This window comes from Misgurnus anguillicaudatus, chromosome 3 (genome assembly GCF_027580225.2).
Source record: "Misgurnus anguillicaudatus chromosome 3, ASM2758022v2, whole genome shotgun sequence".
Lineage (NCBI taxonomy): Eukaryota > Metazoa > Chordata > Actinopteri > Cypriniformes > Cobitidae > Misgurnus > Misgurnus anguillicaudatus.
The window spans coordinates 16412610-16434297 of NC_073339.2; the positions used below are offsets into that span (position 1 = coordinate 16412610).

A 21688-nucleotide genomic window follows, 5' to 3' on the forward strand; every position below is an offset into this window, starting at 1 on the left:
CAAGAAAAATAACCTAAGTCGGTTCTTAACAATTGAGTTTTTAATCCTTATGACAATAATATTACATGTCTAACTATTATATTAAATTCAAGTAACTGGAGACGAAATGTTTTCGTACTCAACGTAGATCGTAAAGCCATTAAATCAGTTTAAAAAAATGTAAATGTAATTGCGTCTATATTCATCAATACGCGTCATTGCCCTTCCCAATATGGCGTCGATTGTGACCCAAATGCGCGGTCAACATGGTTTTTGAATAGAGAACTTTATTGTCAGCGGAAGTGACAATTTCAACACCGACTGGATAGGATCCACGTGGGTTCTTTCTCCGGTCAGGTACAGACGCTGAAGGTTAAGCAGTGCTGTCAGGGTGTTTTGTTTGTTTAGTGGATCTGTTGGTATTGTTTGAGGGTGAAAAGAAAGGTTTATTTGAAAACATGGACCCCATGAAAGCGCAGCAGCTCGCCGCGGAGCTGGAGGTTGAAATGATGGCTGACATGTATAACCGGTATGAAAAATATAATTGCCTTTATGAATGTGCAACACCATGCTATCATCCATACTTCTTTACATTTGCATATCAGATGTGTATTTGAACTCGGTATATAATGTTGTGATTAGATTTTACTGGACTCGGTGGCTTAAGGACGAGAGCTACTGCTTATAGCATCTCATTATAATTTAAACACCAGGGTGGGCCTTGATCAAAATTGGTGAATTGGTTAAAATAGTTCGAGTTTTAGCATGAAATTCATGCATTTTGCAACGAACCGCGTGTAGTGTACCATTTGGTTATCCATTACGTTAGTCATGACTTGCACTTGTGTCCTTGTCGTCCCTACCACTTACAATAATACCCTCACATTACTTATTTTTTACCCGTACATGTCTCAAAACTATTGTACCTCTACCTTGATAACAAATTTTGACAGCAACAGAATTTAATTCGGACACTGGGTACCAGATTAATAATTGAATTAAAAATGACATTATTATAAAGCAGATTTTTTTCTTTGGACACCAAATTATATCATCACCCACCCACATACTACTAATATTCTAATGTATTATTTATTTTATATTTGATAAAACCTATAAACAGTCATGACCATCTCTTCTAACCTTTACATGTTTTATGCCCCCCCCCCCCCAGCATGACCAATGCATGTCACAGGAAATGCGTTCCACCACACTACAAGGAAGCAGAACTTTCAAAGGGGGAGGCTGTATGTTTGGACCGCTGTGTCGCCAAATACTTGGACTTGCATGAGAGACTTGGCCGGAAACTTACTGAGCTCTCGGTGCAAGATGAGGAGTCGATGAGAAAGGCCGCTGCTGGCACCAGTTAAGCACTGTATAGTCCAGTAGTGAATATTGAAGGCATGGATGCTCTGGGGTTTTTGGGGGAGGAAACACTGTGGACATGTACCTGGCAATGTGTATTATAATATTAATAACATTCAAACAACTGATTCACCGGGAGGCATACTGGTGAAAGTTTCAGACTTTATGCAAGAACCCGAGATGACTTCTGGAAGAACCCTAAAATCTGCAATGGAGTCTGCATAAACATTATTAAAATGTTTATCACAGGAATCAAACTTTATCTGTGTGGGGTGATTTATGAGGATTTGTGAACTTGTGTGTCCATGTCATTGCTGTTTTTGTGAATGTTTTTTATGTTGATATTGTATTTCTAATATTCTAAATCATTTTGCAAAAACATACCTTGACTGGTTTACAAAATTAAATTCTTTTTAGTATATGTTATTGAAGACAATGTAGAGAATAGGTTACCCCAAAATAAAAAGTCTGTCATTATTTACTTCTTTGGCTAATGCTTCACCACTTGCTGTTTTATCAGTGTTTTGTGCTTCAATCATTTCTACAAGGTGTTGTCAAGATAAAAATAGTTGAATTTTAAAAATACATCTTGAGACTCTTGCCGTCTGTTCCTGTTCCCTCAAATTCCTTGAAATCCTAGAAGTTTGTGAGTCCGTCGGGGAAAAAAATTCAAGGCCCTGGGAAGTTTTTGAAAATATACATAGATACAGGTCATTGAAAGTGCTTGAATCTATTTTATGAAAGAAGTTTTCTGAAAAAGAAACATATTATTCCCTGTGTAGTGTAGGATAATATCATAAAAATTCTAAACTTTTTAAGCACACATGCTAAACTATTCGCTTTAAATGCTTATATCGTCTGTATGCAAATGTTAATTCATATCCAAATGCTTTTTTGCATAGCTGTGTTTGACACATGAAAACGTCTCGGGTTACGTATGTAACTGTTGTTGTTCCATGAGAAGGGAACGAGACGCTGCGTCTCCCTTGCCATACTTCCTGCGTCCCAGTAACGCCGTCATTGGCCATTTTTTTAGATAGCGATATACTTCCTGGCTCCCGTGTCACCCTGTCTTTGTCGTTAAGCCTCACCATTGGTTGAATTTGATATACACATTCAGACGCACTTACCCCTTGAAGCGTCCCCCAAGTGTCACCGCAGTGACACAGCGCGAGTTCCCCTTAAAAAGGGAACTGTAACAATGTATCTTAAAGGGTAGCACGATGTTACCTTGCTCTGACTTGAAATGTATTCCCACATTTAGTGCTTGAATTTGGGGGTATTGGAAAGTCCTTGAAAGGTCCTTGAATATGAAGTTAACTAAGGTGTGAGAACCCTAAAACCTGTTTTCCATACAGTTTCATTTGTTTAAAAGAGTCATCTGATTTTGTCTTCAACAGAAGTTTGCATATCAGATGTTTATTTTGACTAATGTGTAGTATGCTATGATGTACATGAAATATTAAACTGCATTCAGTGATTTACATGAATTGCTTCTAGCATCTTATAAAATAAATACAATATTTAAACAAGAGTATTACAACAGAAATACTTGCAGTACTGTTACCTGCACTTCAGCCGTTGCATTGCATTTGTGAGATATCTTCTATTCTAAACTTTATTTGAACTATTTTAAAGGTTGTTGGTCATATCAATTAAGAAGAACTACTGTACTTGCTAATGGTACATGCTCTACTTTCCAAAGAGGTGATTTTCTATGGTTTTAAGTCTATTCCAAGATAAAATTCTTGTTTGAGCTGTCTTAAAAGGGGGGTGCATGATCTCTGAAAGCCAATGTTGCCATTTGAAATCACCTAAACAAACACGCCTGTACGCCAATAGAATCTGGACCTTCTTTTGATAGACCCGCCCCACACATATGCAACCCAGGCACTGATGTCGGTTAGTAGACACGCCTCTTACTGCTGATTGGCTACAAGTGTGTTTTGGTAGTCGGCCCGACTCCCTTTTCCAAAGTGTTTTTCAAAAACCATGCACCCCGCCTTTAACTGCAAACAGTTTGCATATATCATTGCCATACATCAGTGCCATTGTTTTTGTCTCAAGATGCACACTAGGAATGTTTTTTGTGAGATATTTGAAAACTACTTAAAGGGATAGTTCACCCAAAAATGAAAATTCTGTTTACTCAATCATGTTGTTACAAACCCGTATACATTTCTTTATTCTGATAAACACAAAGAAAGATGTTTTTTTTTTTAAGGAATGTTTGTAACCAAACATCAGAGGCCGCATTGACTTACATAGTAGGAGAAAAGAATACTATGGAAGTCAATGGGACTCTGATCAGTTTGGTAAACAAAAAACAAAGAAAGTACAGGTTTGTAACAACATGAGATTGAGTAAATGATGACAATTTTTTATTTTTGGAAGAACTACCCCCTTTAAATGTCCTAATCACAAGGTACAGCCATAAAAAACGATAACTGTTTAGTTACCATGATCTATTAAGCTTATAAGATTTAATGTAAACACATTGAGCAAGCAATGATTCAAGCAGACTCTTCTGGGCTCGTGTCATATGAACTACATTTTTGCGGTGATATCTCTTTAAGAAAAAAGGAACTAAGATATTTTCATTTCCTTATTTGTATTCTTACACGCACTATTAGAAGATCAGTGTTTCATTAGTAACTCGATTTAAGCTCGTGTTTCAAACTTTTTCGCAGCGTTTGGCGGGTTCATCGTTTCTCTCTGTTTAGGTGAGTGGCCTATATTTGCTCTTAGTCAATGTTTAATGTTTTACAGGCTTCATTCGTCATATTTTATTACACGGACACATCTTTAATTACGACTGCAATCACTTCCGAACACCTGCAGTATTTTCTTTTTGGGGAAGCACATTAAAATGCAGTAGTCGTCTGTACTTTAATATACTAAACGGTAGTAAAGTGTTTACTGATGTGTACCCATTGATTATGTATACTTAAGTATTCTATAGTATTAACCATAGTGCATTTATAAGCTGTTTTAAATGTTGAAGTATGGTATGGTAGCTGACGTTACATTATTGTTTTCGTTCGCGTGAAACTGCAGTATTGTAATATAATATTGTAACATTAAATTAAAGCATTACAGCCAAAGCTTAGCTTTCTCTGCTTTATCTAGAGTTTTATCAACTTACTTGTACAAGTTCGATGTTTGTATTTTATGAGTGATTTGCCTGCATTACTGCTGTGGTTGTACAGCAGCGCGGTCACCAGATGGCAGCAGTGATCACTGAAGATAACGTGTACAGTGATGCGGAGGTGAACGGCGCGCCCCCTGCTGCTGCGGACGATCAACTGCAGCTACCCGGACCTGATGGAAACATACAGGGACAGGTAACCCAAAAAGTCTACTGGATCTCAAACGTTTTGACATCAAGACCCCTCATCGCTCACAAAAGCATTTAAAGTCTGTTTCTACCTTATATTCTAGAGTTTGACATAACTAGAAAGAGTATTTGTTATTAAATAAGCAAACACTTAAAAATGTGATATGACTTGATGTGACTTATTTCGGCATATTTTATATAATTTTAAGTCATCTTGAGCCCCTCTTGGAAGTTTGTTGAGACCCCCTACCGGCCCTCAGTCCCTTGTTGGTTGAGAAACATTGTATAGCAAATATTTATATAGCATAGTGTGATGGATGGTGCTGTGACAGACAGCATTAGTTACCTTGCTTTAATGTATTTGCTTAACTAAACATTTAAATTATTTAATCAATCTGTTGTTTAAATGTCATTATTCTTTGGGATATATACGGTTTGATCCAAGGTAGATCATTGGTGGGAATTACCTGTGTTTTTTTTATTTATTTTATAGACCGTTCCAACCATAGATATGTATAAAGGCTAGATGGCTCGTCCGCGCTGCTGGCCAATTGAGTGCAACGTCCGCATTTTGGCGGCCATCTTACGACAGGGCGCTCGCTCACTCGTAGCATTGAGTTTTAATGATGCAGGTACTTTTAAATGACCATAACTTGCTTAATTTTTTACCGATTTTCAAACGGTTTGGTTTGTTATAAACGTCAAAGATGTACCTATGACACCGCATACCTATACTAAAAATAAAAAATAAATTCATGAAACATGTTAAAGCATCCAGAATTATAGCCACGTTAATAACGTTTGTAAAAACCCAAACCGTTTGAAAATCGGTAGAAAATTGAGCAAGTTATGGTCATTTAAAAGTACCTGCACTATTAAACTCAATGCTACGAGTGAGCGAGCGCCCTGTCGTAAGATGGCCGCCAGGGGATGCCGTTAGGGACTCCGCCTTGAGCCATCTAGCCTTTATACATATCTATGTTTATACATATCTATGGTTCCAACGGACGCACGCACGTGCGATGACGCGATACGCGTCTGGTCCGAAATTTACTTCCGGTTTCAGTTTTTTTAATGGTCTGACTAACTTAGTTGCTCAACTGAACTCTTGAACAAATACCTCGTCGAAAATAACAAAGGTTTTGTTTTCCTAGGTAATATACGTGTTGTTCATTTTGCTTGTTATATAAATAAACTACGTTTAAATTACTTTGTTGTTATTTATAGAGGGTATGCATTGATGTCACTTTTCCACGTGACCACGCCGTAACTCGCTCTGTTGAGTGGCAAACGTTCAACAAAATGGCTGGTTTTCATAGCGACTGCTGCGAAAATGCCAGTAAAACGCCAGTAAATTATCAGCTTAAATTGAATTTAGTTTGACTTGATAGCAGAGGTGGACAATACTTAGTTACATTAGTTACATTTTCCAAGCATCTGTGCTTTATTAGGTTGTTTGTATTGGGAAAAATTGTACTTCACTACATTCTAAAGCATAGAATACTGTGTATTCTTTAATATTGCATATTAAAATGTATTTAATACGTAATTACATTTAAATTGTGTACTTTTACTTGAGTAAAAGTATGTTAATGTACTTAAAAATTAAATGTAAAACAAAAACGTATTATTTATAAAATGTAATTGAGTAAAAATTATGATAATATGCTTTGGAATGTATGTTTGTTTATGTTGTTACTGCTGAAACCTTCTTTTCGTTGCAAAATATATTTTGAGCACAGCAATTTTATTGAAAAATATACATGTATTTCTTAGTGTTCTGGTGAGTCTCCCCTTACTTATTTTGAGTTTTTAAAGAAATCCCAGATGTCAGTGTGGTCCGAGACATTTGGTTTAAACTGCTCTTTATTCCTGTGGCAGGTGGAGGAGTTTCTCGGCCCACATCCTGACTATGATGAGGAGGAAGAGGAGCGCAAGTACTACAGACGAAAGAGGCTGGGTGTAGTGAAGAATGTCTTTGGGGCCAGTTGCGGAGGAATGATCATTTACAGTGTTTACATGGGTCAGCGGCACTGTTACGCATTACACGTGTGATTCAGTCCTCCGATGACCTCATCATACTTTTCAAAGTCTGCGTGCTGTTTTATTAAAAGATCCCACCGTAAATGCGACACAGTGTGGGACTACTCATGACGTGCTGTCGTAATACAGCGATCTCGGTAACGCTGTCTGCTTCTGTGCCGCGCCAGCGAGTATGACAGGCATTGTGGATGGCATTCTTGACTGGTGCTGGTAATTTTAGCAGGTTCATTGGCACGCTCAGACACAAAGATGTCTCATTTGCGAATGCGAGGAACAGATGACAAATGTGGGGCATCTCACAACATGCCAGAAACAAAAGGAGGTTTGAGAAATGTTGTGTCTGTTTTTTATGAGGTGTTGTTTTCTGCAGGTCTGTTGCAGATGCAGTTGATTTTGCACTATGATGAGACCTACAGAGAGGTGAAGTATGGTACGCTGGGGCTGGAGGATATAGACAGCAAAATGCTGATGGGCATCAACGTCACGCCTATTGTCGGCCTGCTGTACACACCTGTGCTCATCAGGTAACACACTGATCATTTGTTACTTTTCTTTTGTATTACATTCATATATTTATTTTGAAAGTATTTGCAGCACTATTTCACTTACTGCCTACTTTTCATTATGCAAATAACAACTGATGAGCATTTGTGGCACCAAAGGTCATCTCACACTTATGGTGTTAACTACTGCCAATTGTTACATTTTTAATACAGTTGTAAAGCTTATTTGCAATTTCTTCCTCAGATTTCTGGGTACCAAATGGATGATGTTCCTAGCATCCGGAATCTATGCGCTCTTTGTTTCGACTAATTACTGGGAGCGATACTACACTTTGGTACCATCCGCTGTCGCCATCGGTGTCGTCATAGTGCCTCTTTGGGCATCCTTGGGAAACTACATAACTAGGTGAGAATGCAGTGTAGAGATCATTATAGATACAAAACTAAATTAAATGAATATAACAATCCCTTAAAGGGGACATTTTACTAGACTTTTTAAAATGTAAAATAAATATTTGGTGTCCCCAGAGTACGTATGTGAAGTTTTATCTTAAAATACCCCACAGATAATTTATTATAGCATGTTAAAATTGCCACTTTGTAGGTGCAAGCAAAAATGTGCCGTTTTTTGGGTGTGTCCTTTTAACTGTTTCACCGCCATCGACAAGTTAACTCGTCAATTAAGAGAAAACGCTCGCCTTTTTCTCTCCGCCGCTATTATCCACTAGGTGGCAGATTAAGAGGCAGGATTATTATAATAAGACCCCCTTCTGACATCACAAGGAGAGCAAAATTTCTATTTTTCACATGCTTACAGAGAATGGTTTACCAAAACTGGATTACTGGATTAATCTTTTTAACATTTGCTAGTTGATAGAAGCACTGGGGACACAATTATTTACATGATATGTCCCCTTTAAATTTAAATGCTTTATTTCAGGTCCGTTACAACAGTAGATTATTGGGTGTTTGTTATAATATATATAATTATATTGATAAATATATATGGTAACATTTTTGCATTGTAAAAAATATATAACTGCTGTCATCATTTATCAGCTGTTATTAAACAGGTCTGACAATTGAGGCGATGCTCCAGCCACATATCAGAGTTGCCTCATGATTTACTCATCCTTGAGCAAACTGTGATACATATGTCGGTTATTTTTTTAGACGGACACATTTGGAGTTATTTTTGGGAATGTCCTTGCTTTTCCAAGCTTCGTAATTGTAGAAAACCCATTTAAAAACCCCAAGAATTGCATCCATCCTTTATAGAAGTAATCCACATGGCTTCAAATGTTTAATAAAGGTCTTCTGCGGGTAATCAATGTGATTTTGTAAGAAAAATATCCATATTTTATAAACTACAATAACTAGCTTCTGGTAACAACGTCGTCTTGGACTCTTCACGAGAGTCACCGCGCAACGTAACCATGGCAACCAACGCTCACTACGCTAAACCTCTCTTGTGAATCGCTTTCAAGATGGCGTCAATAGTTCCTTTCACACATACAGTCTTTACTGGTAATTTACTGGTAAATTGCAGTTTATATGTCATGTGTGAACAGAACCTTTCCGGTAAATCAGTGCTCCCAATTTACCAGTAAGACAGGTTGTAAGATTACCAGTAATTTACCGGTAAGCGCTATGTGTGAACGAAAAATAAAGGATTACCGGCATTTAGAACGGACGACGTCAGACCGCACTGACAGATCGGGCCAATCAGAAAGTTTTTTATACAGGTGACGCGTTTACCTCCGAACTGTTTACGGACGTTTCCACACACATGCTGCTAAAAGTCGAGCACAACTGAAGTTAACATCCACATTTCTTCACCAAAGTTGTTTAAAACAGCTTACCGTCTATTTGCAATATTGCCAACGTCCTTAGCACACCATCTGTGAAGCCTAATGTGCACACGCAGGTTGACGCCGCCTCACGCAATTTGTTTGGTCACGAGCAACTTCGCGACCGTTTGCCACAGATGTGAAAACAACAAAATATGGATCGACGATATTAAGTCATAACCCGCCATTGTTTACAAATACGACACGGAGCTCGCGGCCGCACGCCACAGGTAACTTCTGCTTTCTATCCGAGTTTACCGGTATTTTGATACTGATGTGTGAATGATGTCTTGCTGGTAAAAAGACGGAACGTCAGTGCATGTGTGAACAGCACATTTTTGTATTTACTGGTAAATTCATTCTGGTAAATTCATGGTAATTTACCAGAATTACTGTGTGAAAGAGGCTATTGACGGAAGCAAGTTATTTTACCTTTATTAACCCCTTGAAGCCTTGTGGATTACTTCTATGAAGGATGAATGCACTTTTTTGGGGTTTAAAGTAAGAAGTTGTTCCCTGAACCCTGTTTTCTGCTGTTGTGAAGCTGGGAAGAGAGAGGACATTTGCTAGAGTAGCTCGAAATGTGTTTGTTTGAAAGATGATTGACATGTGTATTGTTTGAGGTTGAGTGAATTATGGGGTAGTTTTGATATTTGGCTGCAGTATCCCTTTAACACACATAATATGTGAGTTTCAGATAGGCCGAATTGTTTGTGGCTGTCTGCAGATGAGTCAGTCATAAGATTTAACAAAATAAAATGTGTCATGTAAAACGATGATATATTTTTGTAAACATGGACTGACAAAACTGTTCTTGCTGTCTCAACCAATTAGCATGTAAACATATTTAATGGCAGGACACTCAGAAACCACTTAATGTAGATTTACATTTAGGCATTTAGCAGATGCTTTTATCCAAAGTGATCGTGCGCATGTGCGTGTGTGTGCGTGTGTGTGTGTGTGTGTGTGTCAGAATGGCCCAGCAGTACTATGAGTATGTGAACTATAAAGAAGAACATGTCCAGGAACAGAAGAAGCCCCCTAAAGGAGCCTTTCATTCTTACATCATCGTTTTTCAGTCCGTCTTCTACATCTTTTTCCATGTAAGTTATAATGAGTAAGTATATGCGATGTCTCAAGGCTATAATAATGAATTACCAGTGCAATCAAATAATAGCTCATGTAAGTTTTTACATTTACTACAACAGAAGTATTTTTATATATTCACAGCTGCGTATGTGTTTGTGGCAAATGCATATGGTACTGTATGTGGGTTCATACACACATATGAACCCATAACACACATAGTTATTTATAGATTAGTTTCTTTCTCTTACTCTCTGTCTCTCTCTCTCTCTGCAGCTGAGTTTTGTGTTTGCAGAGTTCCCCATGGTGATGTTCCTCAATAACTATCTGAGTGATTACAACCACACTCTCTCCAAAGTCACACATTGTGGTAAAATACACACATATATCATTCTTATTCTCATTTCAACACTTGACTCTGATATTCACTGGCGTGTAAGCAGGTGACAGGTGTTCGGTATAATATTATCATAGCGTTAGTTCTTTTATTCGTTTTGGTTGTGATTCTGTCGGTTTTTGTGCATGCAGCACCTATAACAGAAGTGAGAACAGTCAAAAAAGTGACAAATTACCCCCAGACTTTCAAAGCTGAAGTGATGCACTTGTTTGTGCCGATTGTAGTTGAGAAAAACGATTTGTATATATTTATATCAGATTTAGATGTAAAGTGTTTATATGAAGGGTTCCAAAACCCAAAATACATTTTGACTAATTTTGGTAAAAATTAGTTTTCTATACCAAAAAAGTGACAAGATAAAAAAACACTATTTTCTGTTACAAACTTTCACATAGCATCTTTAGGTTATAAAAACATAAAAAATTAAAATCCATAATTGGATTTTCAATGATTTATTATAGAAACTGATAAACGCAATAAATCCATGACAAGTTTTTATTCAAAATGCTATAAGTCTATCGAATCGGTATATAAATGTGCATTCATCTTTGCCATGTTATATTCATTTAGTTGACTAGTGGTATACACTGATTAAAAAAAAACAAAAAACATTAATGGCATTAATCAAAACACTTACTTTGTCATATTAATAACACTGTCATTGCTGCTGACATCCTTGGGACGTCGTCGCTGAACGTTTTTGACAGCGATCAACTGTAAAATGTTTTGGTCCTGCTCGATTTTTGTTGACTTCGAGTAAAATAATGGAAAGTTTTTCATAAAATCCCCCAGGGGTCAATGTGTTAGCATGACAGAAGCTTCATGCTGTCGGGAGAACAAGCAACTCTCTCGAGTGCTTCTTACATAAATTATTAGATTTTGATGGCTTACGTTTCTTCCCTGTTATAGACCAACACAATTTTTGTTTTGTTTTGTTTGTTTGTTGATCACGAAGTTCAAAGTAGATGAGGAAAACTAGGATTCTGTGTATATTCAATGCGCTACCATTGTTGTTTACAGTGTGTGAAATTTGTGCGCTGTGATTTGTTGAGCAGATTTATTGCATTCTGTAGAGAAGGAGGACTGGCATTTATCTAGTTTTGGGAAAAGATGACAGAATAACACGGCGGATATTGGATTTGCGTAAAATTAAGAATTTACTTTTTAATACTGACCTGATACAATACTGATTTTGGCGGTAACTCTTTTTTTTTAATGCCGTTTATCACGTTTTGGAACCAAACTCTTCATATGCAAAAGTCTTAGGCCACCATGCCACCGATTTGCTGTTTGTGCAATGGTATAGTAACCATATATAATTATTTCTCAGTGTCTTTATTAGAATACAACCAGAAAATACAGGAAATTTGCATGCAAAAAGTGTCAAGTATTTAGTGTGAGCTCCCCTCACACTTGAACAATGGCAGAAACCTGTCTCTCAGTTTTTGTTTTTATGTTGTGTAGCTCTCTTTCTCTCCCTCTCTTCAAACAGTATATATATATATTTATATATTTATGTCAGTATTACAATTAGAAATTTCTTTTAGGTTTAAGAGAGGCGCATTAATTTAATGAAATTAAACTCAATTTCTAATTTCTAATTATTCTAATAATGAGCTTAGTACCAAGAGAGGTCACACTAATACTGACATTTGCTTAAAGAAGTCATTTTGTTATGAAAAATTTTGATTTTACATTTTGTGAACATAATTTCTTTATTTTCTTTTTTGTATTTTAATAAAGAGACTGAAAAATAAATGTGACCCTTGACCATAAAACCAGTCATTAGGGTAAATTTAGATTTTTGGACAGTATGTATATGTAGAAGTGAAACCTTTGCACAGTGTAAATGTATACAGTGGGTACGGAAAGTATTCAGACCCATTTACATTTTTTACTCATTTTTGATATTTCAGTTTTTCTTTTTTAATAAATTTACAAAAATTTCAACATGTCTGTTTTTTCTGTCAAGATAGGGTGCTGAGTGTTCATTAATGAGAAATAAAAGTAACTTTTTTGATTTTAGCAAATGGGTGCAATGAAACAATGAGTGAAACATTTAAAGGGGTCTGAATACATTCCATATTATATATACTGTATAAAAATAGAGAGAGAGAGAAAGAGTGAGCAACATAACATACAAACAAAAGCTGAGAGACTGTAAAGAAACAATATAACACATCAACAGCTGTTGCTCCATAAGATGTGTTAGACAAAGAGGAATTGGTATGACGTACGCTTGTTATTTTTACAGTTTTTACAGTTTAAGTAATGTCTGTAAAAATGACAGAGATCAGTGTGCCTGCTGTCTTTAAGCATTGCCTTTACACCCAACTAACCTATCTAATATATTAATAAATCCTAATGGATTATGAACAATATGATGAATAAATGTGATAATGGACCACAAAATCAGTCATAAGTATCAGTTTTTGGAAATTAAGCTTTATACTTCATCTGAAAGCTGAATAAATAAGCTTTTCATTGATGTATGGTCTGTTATCTGGAATCTCAGGGTGATAAATATAGTTTTGATATATTTACGGTAGGAATTGTACAAAATATCTTTATGGAACATGATCTTTACTTTATATCAAAAAACATTTTTTTGCATAAAAATGGATAATTTTGACCCATAAAATGTATTGTTGACTATTGCAACAAACATGCGATTAATGGTTTTGTTGTCCAGGGTCACAAATTACATTGCATTTCCTCACATAACAATAATCCCATAGAAAAGAGCTTTAATATACAGTCTCCACACAAAGAAGTTCGACAGCTAGTAATAATAATAGTTTGCATGCATTCGATAACAACTTCTCAAACTATGAGGGATTTATTCATAATCACAAGATATCTTGCAAAAGAAAATGAAATGCATGTAGAGTCAGTTAGTTTTGAGGGAAAAATGACACCTCTTGACTTCCTGCAGATCAGCAGTACATCTGCTCTCCAGCGTTCAGCTGTGTCTGGCGCTTCCTGGCTCTCACCAGATATGACAAGGTTTTTTAAAGCTGTATTTGCAAATGCAAAATAGTCAATCATGCTGAATCAACAGCAGCACTGCTTAATGTGGAAGGTCGCCCACTTGCCATATTGGATGGTGGAAAAGGTTTGACGTCCATAACTTCATGCCAGAGCTGTAATCTCCATAAACATCGAAGCTCAATTCGTTGAGCATTGCGTTAGAGGTTATATGGGTTCAATAGTTTCCCAACCCTGGTCCTCGGGCACCCCCTCCCAGAAAGTTTTAGATGTCTCCTTATTTAACACACCTGATTTAACTCATCAGCTTGTTAGGGACACATGTTTACCATTTTATAAGGAGGCTGATGAGTCGAATCAGGTGTTTTAAATAAGGAGACATCTAAAACTTTCTGGGAGGGGGTGCCGGAGGACCAGGGTTGGGAAACACTGCAATAGGGAACCCACATACTGATCAAATGAAGAGTTTAAATGCATTGTAGGTTGCTTTGGATAAAAGCATCTGCCAAATCTATAAATGTGAATTTTGAATGCACCCCCCTCCGCAAAAAAATCACGCATTGATAGATGCATGAACATTTTAAGGTTAACTCTCCTCATTCACGCATAAAATTTGCATCATTTGCGTGTGAAAATTGCATTATCCGTGTGTGAAATTTGCGCAATTTGCGCATGAAATTCATAAGCGAATAAGCTTAAAAAATTGCACATTGTTACATGCTTGAACATTTTAAGTTAACTCGCTTAATTCTACCATGAAATTTGCATCATTCACTTGTGAAATTTGCATCATCCGCGTGTGAAATTTGTGCAATTCGCGCATGAAATTTATAAGCGAATAAGCAAAAAAAAAATGGCGCATAGTTAAATGCGTGAACATTTTGAGTTAACTCGCTTTATTCTCGCATGAAATTTGCATCATCTGCGTGTGAAATTTGCGCGATTCGCACATAACATTCATAAGCAAATACGCTAAAAAATTGCGCATAGTTAGACGCTTGAACACTTTGAGTAAACTCGCTCAATTCACGCACAAAATTTGCATCATTCGCGTGTGATATTCGCATCATCCGCGTGTAAAATTTGTGCGATTCGCACATGAAATTTATAAGCAAATAAGCTAAAAAAAATTACGCATAGTTAGATGCTTGAACATTTTGAGGTAACTCGCTTAATTCTGGAATTAAATGTGCATCATTCGCGTGTGAATTTCGCATCATCCGTGTGTGAAATTTGCGCAGTTCGCAGAAGAAATTCATAAGCAAAGAAGCTAAAAAAATTGCACATAGTTGCACATTAGTGCATGAACATTTTAGGGTTAACACGCTACATTCGCACATGAAATTTGCATCATTTGCTTGTGAAATTTGCGCAATTCGCGCATTAAATCATACGCAAATAAGCTCAATTTGGGAGCTTTAGCAAGCTTGTAGCCTCAAAATGTGTGTTGTACAGCTACAGGTGTCCACATACAGCAACAAAGATTTTGTTCTCCATTGTTGCTTTGTTTTTCTGCCTCAGCTCACTATGTCGTGGTCATGACACTACTAGAGCAAGCTCCTGATTGGTTTCACCTAATGATGCATTCACTTTTTAAGTCAGATGTTATCTTGTTTAGGGCACCACATGAGCCAGCCTGCCTCCTTATCTTAAATATGTGACCCTCTCTGTAAAAATCCAGCTAATGTCGTTTTTTGTGATTTTAGTTTTTCTACATTAAAAATGTAAAGAACATTGTGTGAAAATATAACCTTGATATCTTAATATTGACTAAGAAAGGCCATGGCAAAGATTGAAATCGATGTGAAATCAATGATTGAAATCAAACTTTAATGCTCCTTATCCTGGGTTTCAAAGACAGCGTGACATATTAGGTTACGCACTTGCTTAATGCATTAATTATGGTTAAAAGCAGTTCTTGTTAAAATGGTGAAACATTGATTTTTCTCCTCTCCTTTATCCAGGAGCCGAAGGTAGTGGGGTGATACAGAATTTAAACAAGACGGTTTTACGCAGTCTGCCTCGTTCTCTGCTGCTCATCGAGGTTGAAAGCGTTCTCATGGGTGCAGCCTTCCTCGCCATGATCATCGTACGACCTCATCTTCATCATCTTCTCTAATAACCAAATATTAGTACTAAAACAGTGATGGCTAATATCCACAAAACTTCATTTCTGATTCCTTTAATAATCAAATAACTGGTACATTTCATTCTGAGCCAGAAGCACTTTATTTTGTTGATGAAAGATGTGAGCTGTCTATGTTCCCTGTGCAGTTCCTCGCATTGTGCGGAGCCGCATACCGGCCCACGGAGGAGATCGACCTTCGCAGTATCGGCTGGGGAAACATCTTCCAGTTGCCCTTCAAGCACTTACGAGACTACCGTATCCGCCTGCTCTGTCCGTTCTTCATCTACTCTGGCTTCGAGGTGCTCTTTGCCGTCCAGGGCCTCATAATGGTGAGAGAAAATCAACGATGTGTGTTATTGCAGTACACTCGCGGTTGTTGAAGTCAGTGTGTTTTATAGTTTGCTACAGTCGAGATGCTGCAAATAAACCCGCTTGCCTCTTATTAAGGTCAATCAAAGAATTAAAGTGACAGCGCACAGTTTGTCATTTTCTAAACTGGTTTTCTCCCTCTCTATATTCTCTCCCATTACCATATCTCAGTCATATGGCGTGTGTGTAGTGGGAATGGAGAAGCTGTGGTTGTTAGTGATGGTGTATGGTTTGTCATCCTCCATCTGTTCGGCCTTGGCCCTCACCATGCTGCGCTTGCCCAGGCCGGTTATTCTGCTCGGGGGGGCCTTCGTGCACTTCGTCCTGCTAATAGCACTTATGTGCTGGTCACCATCGCCAAGACACCCTGAAACTCTTTCATATCTGCTGGTGCTCTCTGCCCTCTGGGGTCTGGGCACCGCCCTTAACAAGACAGGACTGAGCAGTAAGTACAAATGCCATTTACACCCTTAAGCATGCACACTAGATCTGTTCCAAAACTTAAGCTGCCTGACTGCCTACTGAATACGTAGGCACCCGTGTCCTAAGGCAGCACTGTGGAATCTTATAAGCAGGCGCCGATAAAATCCGGATTTCAATATGGTTATATAGAGCTGTGAGTACTCTTATTGCTAACGGCTAACTTTGTAAATGATGGCTTTTTTATTTTTATGCCGAGCTTTATGCACTCAATTCGTGTGTGGGCTTGCTCAAAACTGACTGGTTTGAAAGGTTCTGAGTCTGTGCCACACAATTAAAGTTGCAGTATCGGCTCACATATATGCTTGAAAGTCAGTACTACATTAGGATATTGGGTGAAATAATATTTGAACTAAACCTACTGTGTTGAGATTTTTGTTTTTGCAATATTTTTTTTTCTCACGACCTCATTGCATCTTTTATTTTTTTGACGCAATGCATTCTGGGATTGCTTTCTCCACAGAGACTATATGCAGTGCTGCATTTTTGAGTCAAACTAGGTTTTAGGAAGCAGTCTACCTTTTAAAAAGGCCTTTACATTACAAATGAGCCTATGATGTCTTCATAGGCAGCGTACTGGGTGTTGAAACATAGCAACTGGGCAGTTAGAATGGCACATTTCTCAAGAGATTACGATCCCCTTTGCCGTTCCTGTACCCCTCCCTCCACCTTGTGATTTGTTGTCCTCTCATCACATTACTATTTATCAAATAAAGGCAAAAAATGGCCAAAGTTTGATCTACTTAAACAAATTACTTCAATTGGTAACACCTAAAATATTAAGGTTTATTTATTTACTTACATTTTTTACTTAAAGGGCCCATGTCACAATACTTTTTTAAAATGTAAAACAAATCTTTGGTGTCCCCAGAGTACGTATGTGAAGTTTTAGCTCAAAATACCATATATATAATTTATTATAGCATGTTAAAAGCATAAATGTGCAGTTTTGGGGTGTGTCCTTTTAAATGCAAATGAGCAGATCTCTGCACTCTAAGTGGCAGTGTACTTGTTGGATAGTGCAGATTAAGGAGTGGTATTATCCCCTTCTGACATCACAAGGGGAGACAAATTTCAATGACTTATTTTTAACATGCTTGCAGAGAATGGTTTACCAAAACTAAGTTACTGGGTTGATATTTATCACATTTTCTACGTTGATAGAAGCACTGGGGACCCAATTATAGCATTTATACATGGAAAATGTCAAATTTTCATGATATGTCCCCTTTAAAATGAGGCAATTTTGGGTGAATTTTTTATTTATTTAAAATTAAATAAAAACCTGTTTGCTCGCACCTACAAAGTGGCATTTCTAACATGCACTATTTCAACATAAATTGTCTGTGGGGTATTGTGAGTTAAGGATTCGCATGCACACTCTGGGGACACCAAAGACTTATTTTACATCTTAAAAAAAATCTCATAATATGACCCCTTAAAAGTGGGACAATTTAAGATGAAAATACGTTAAAAAAAATTTTTAACTGGTAACACCTAAAAAAATCAAGCTTTTCCAACTTAAAATATTCACTTAAAGTGAGACAATTTAAGGTGAAAACATCTTTAAAAATTACTTAAATTGGTCACATCGTAAAAATAAGCTTTTCAACTTAATTTTTTTCACTTAAAGTGAGATAATTTAAGGTAAAAAAATGTACTTACTTCAATTAGTAACAACGTAAATAAATAAGCTTTTTCAACTTTCATTTTTCACTTAGTCTATTTTTTCCAATTAAAGTAATTTTTTTACTTTTTACAGTGTACAGGAATTAGCCATCTAGATGAATTCAGATGAACACAAATGTGTGTGTTTTTGTATGTAGTTTTGCTGGGGATGCTGTACGAGGATAAGGAGCGACTAGACTTCATTTATACCATCTACCATTGGTGGCAGGCCGTTGCCATCTTCATTGTCTACCTTTGGTCTGCATTGCCTATGAGGGTAAAACTTTATTTTTATAGATTTTGAAATTAGACTTGAATTCAACTATTCAGAATATGATTATTTTTTTTGGTCACATTTAAAAGGCCAAACTCGGACTCCTGTTGTTGGCTCTTTTGGTGGCGTCTTTCTGCTACGTGCAGATGGAGCGTCGCCTGGCGGCAAGAATTCCATTCAGATTACCACGGATTCCTCGTCCACGGCATAAGGTACATAACTGTACTTGGTAAATGAACCAACCCTACGACTATAGCTCATGCAAAAAGGGATAGATCAGTTGAACCGAAAACGAGATATTTCGATACATTTTGGTAAGCACACCGTTCACGTTACCCATTGACAAAAGATTGTTAATTATTTATCCATGTCTCTGGGTGACATGACAATGTAACTTCAGAATACACATTAACTTTAGTGACATTGGGACTTTAACATGTGCTTGCAAAAATTTTATTCACACATATTATCTGCAACACAAAACACTTATAAATATTGGGCACTTGTGCAATCCCTTTCTTAACTAATGGCTCATAAATATCCTGTTCAACAAAGGTCAAAGGTTACCGATACCTCGAGGAAGAAAACTCTGACAAATCCGACACAGATCTGAGCGATGACGATGAAGACGAGAATATGGAGGAGGAAGATAGGCCGCTGGTTGGGGAGGACCAGAATTCAGACGCTGACTCCCAGGGTTTACCAGGACCAGAGAGGATCGGGGTTAGAGATCGGAGGAAGAGACACGACAACGCTGCCTACGAGCATGCAGGGGAGAGAGAGGATTATGTCCAGCACACAAGAGAATAGAAAAGTGAAGATGAAAATATTCATAAAAATGGTAAATACTGTGAATAGCCAGATTTAAAGTAAAGAAATGGCAAAAAAACATGCACTCGTTACAAAATATATTTTTATTTGCTTTGTAAAGGAAAAGTGCGGGCCAGCTGTGAAAATGAAGGTCAGAAAATAGCCCACGGTTTCAAAAAAAGTAGAAGTGATACACTGAATGAGAACCGAAAAGAGGAAGTTGCAGTACCTCGTAAGGTCAGGTGGTTTGTTGCCATAGAAATGTAATACTGTCAATTTTGAACTGTGGGTCAAGGTAATATGCTTGAGTTTGTATTTTACTCTAATTCCTTTTTTACCTTGTAATATTTCTTTAAGGGATTTTCCATCGAATCAAACCCATTGAAGAATCATTTCAGTTCAGTTTCTATACAAATTACATTTCATTTGTGTGTTTTTTGTGACTTTAAGATTGTTTATGGTGTTGTAAAATGATTTAAACATTTTTAATTAACATAACAGAAAGTTTTTTTCTTTACATAAGAGTGTTATATTGTTATTGTTATTGTCTTGACGTGTTGCACAGAATGAGTGCTTTGTTGCTTTTTAATAGACTTATTTGTAATGAAAAAATGTTACTTTTTTTAAATAAAACTTTTTATAAAATAAATAGCAGCATATTTTTTTCTAAAAATATATAAACATACAAATATATCAAATGAAAGAACAGACCATCTGTCTGTTCTTTCAAACAAACAATAAACAAACAAAACGGGAATCTTTTTTCACCCTATCTATAATTTTTTCTCTGCTTATAAACTCAAAAAACTTTTTCCAAAAACATTATAGCAAAAATCTAAAATAATTGCATTTTTGTGAAGGAGTTTTGTCAGAGATCAGATTCAGAACGATTATCGAAAACATACAAGGAGTATAAAGTTAATAAAAAATAACTTTGATTCAGTTTTTTTAAATAAATTGGGCCATCTAGTGGATAATCGCGGTATTACACATTGCCATAAAAACTCATCAGGATTGACGAGATAACCCGTCAGTGGCAGGGAAAGAGTTAAAGGGGGTATCAGTGACAGCTTTTGTATCTTTTAATCTGACAGTAAAGTCATTTATAAAGTCAAAAGTTTTATAAAGTAATTTTTTTTTGTGATTGACTGTATTCTACATAAAATCGTCCTGTAAAAACATTCTGTAAAAACCTTGATATCTATAATATTGAGTCTGATCAATTTAAAATCAATTTTGATGCTATAATCTCTTAAAATCAATTAAATAAAATGGAAGTAATTCCTTATTCTCTGTCGTGAAGTATATCCAAGTGAAACAGCGCCTGAAAAAAATGCTAAGGCAATACTTGAATTCGTCTGATCGTCGAGAACTGATTGGACCGTTGGAAGTTGGGTCATGATGGACCCCGCCCTCTTGCCATTCCTCATGACCAGAAGTAAAGACCGAAGAGATCATTTCGAGGAAGGGAGGAAAGCATTTTTGATTGAAAACTATGAGGGCACATTAATTTTTTCAAAATAATGAAGCTCACAGATAAGTCATTTGTAAAAAAAAAACTCCACAATATTAAAAAAAATTATGTTTTTAATTTCATTTCGAAATTAAATCATATCAGATTATGAGACTTTAGCCTGAGTTTCATAAACAAGGCCACCTTTTGGCATGACAGGAATACTGTATTAAAGGAATAGTCTACTCATTTTCAGTATTAATATATGTTATTTCCTTAACTAAGAACTGTTGATACATCCCTCTATCATCTGTTTGCGTGCACGTAAGCGCTGGAGCGTGCTGCGACGCTTCGATAGCATTTAACTTAGCCCCATTCATTCAATTGTACCATTTAGAGATAAAGTTAGAAGTGACCAAACACATCAACGTTTTTCCTATTTAAGACGAGTAGTTATACGAGCAAGTTTGGTGGTACAAAATAAAACGTAGCGCTTTTCTAAGCGGATTTAAAAGAGGAACTATATTTTATGGCGTAATAGCACTTTTGGGAGTACTTCGACTCGGCGCAGTAACACCCTCCCTCTCCCATTATGAGAGTGAGAAGGGGACCGGCTTTTTTTCAGGCGAGTCCAAGTACTACCAAAAGTGCTATTACGCCATAAAATATAGTTCCTCTTTTAAATCCGCTTAAAAAACGCGCTAGGTTTTATTTTGTACCACCAAACTTGCTCGTATAACTACTCGTATTAAATAGGAAAAACTTTGATGTGTTTGGTCACTTCTAACTTTATCTCTGATTGGTACCATTGAATGAATGGGGCTAAGCTAAATGCTATCGAAGTGTCGCAGCGCGCTCCAGCGCTTGCGTGCGCGCACACAGATGGTGGAGGGATGATTCAGCGGTTCTTGGTTGAGGTGGTGACATATTTTAATGTTGAAAATGAGTAGACTATTCC

The 21688-nt window shown here is 36.8% G+C and overlaps 2 protein-coding genes across 4 annotated transcripts; both read left to right on the top strand.

Moving 5' to 3' along the window:
- Window positions 1–283: 283 nt before the first annotated feature.
- On the top strand, window positions 284–1825 carry timm10 (translocase of inner mitochondrial membrane 10 homolog (yeast)). Its single transcript, XM_055204872.2, has 2 exons — window positions 284–508; window positions 1154–1825. The coding sequence occupies exons 1-2, from the start codon at window positions 438–440 to the stop codon at window positions 1347–1349; spliced, it is 267 nt and encodes an 88-aa protein (XP_055060847.1). The 5' UTR covers window positions 284–437; the 3' UTR covers window positions 1350–1825.
- Window positions 1826–3860: 2035 nt separating this feature from the next.
- On the top strand, window positions 3861–19886 carry unc93b1 (unc-93 homolog B1, TLR signaling regulator). 3 transcript variants are annotated; one of them, XM_055204874.2, is made up of 14 exons: window positions 3861–4067; window positions 4554–4688; window positions 6563–6704; window positions 7095–7248; window positions 7472–7633; window positions 10051–10180; window positions 10440–10533; window positions 15513–15637; window positions 15823–16005; window positions 16217–16490; window positions 18352–18470; window positions 18557–18679; window positions 19023–19308; window positions 19399–19886. In XM_055204874.2, the coding sequence occupies exons 2-13, from the start codon at window positions 4569–4571 to the stop codon at window positions 19275–19277; spliced, it is 1881 nt and encodes a 626-aa protein (XP_055060849.1). In that variant the 5' UTR covers window positions 3861–4067; window positions 4554–4568; the 3' UTR covers window positions 19278–19308; window positions 19399–19886. The 3 variants fall into 3 exon arrangements, with proteins under 3 accessions (XP_055060849.1, XP_055060848.1, XP_055060850.1); XM_055204873.2 differs by having other exon boundaries at window positions 19023–19869; XM_055204875.2 differs by having other exon boundaries at window positions 4557–4688; window positions 19023–19869.
- The last annotated feature ends 1802 nt before the right edge of the window (window positions 19887–21688 follow it).

Coding starts and splice junctions, on each gene's coding strand:
- timm10 (XM_055204872.2), top strand. CDS start 438: ATGGACCCCATGAAAGCGCAGCAGCTCGCCGCGGAGCTGGAGGTTGAA. Junction 509..1,153: donor ATGGCTGACATGTATAACCG/GTATGAAAAATA, acceptor CCCCCCCCCCAG/CATGACCAATGCATGTCACA.
- unc93b1 (XM_055204874.2), top strand. CDS start 4,569: ATGGCAGCAGTGATCACTGAAGATAACGTGTACAGTGATGCGGAGGTG. Junction 7,249..7,471: donor TACACACCTGTGCTCATCAG/GTAACACACTGA, acceptor TTTCTTCCTCAG/ATTTCTGGGTACCAAATGGA. Junction 16,006..16,216: donor CCGTCCAGGGCCTCATAATG/GTGAGAGAAAAT, acceptor ACCATATCTCAG/TCATATGGCGTGTGTGTAGT.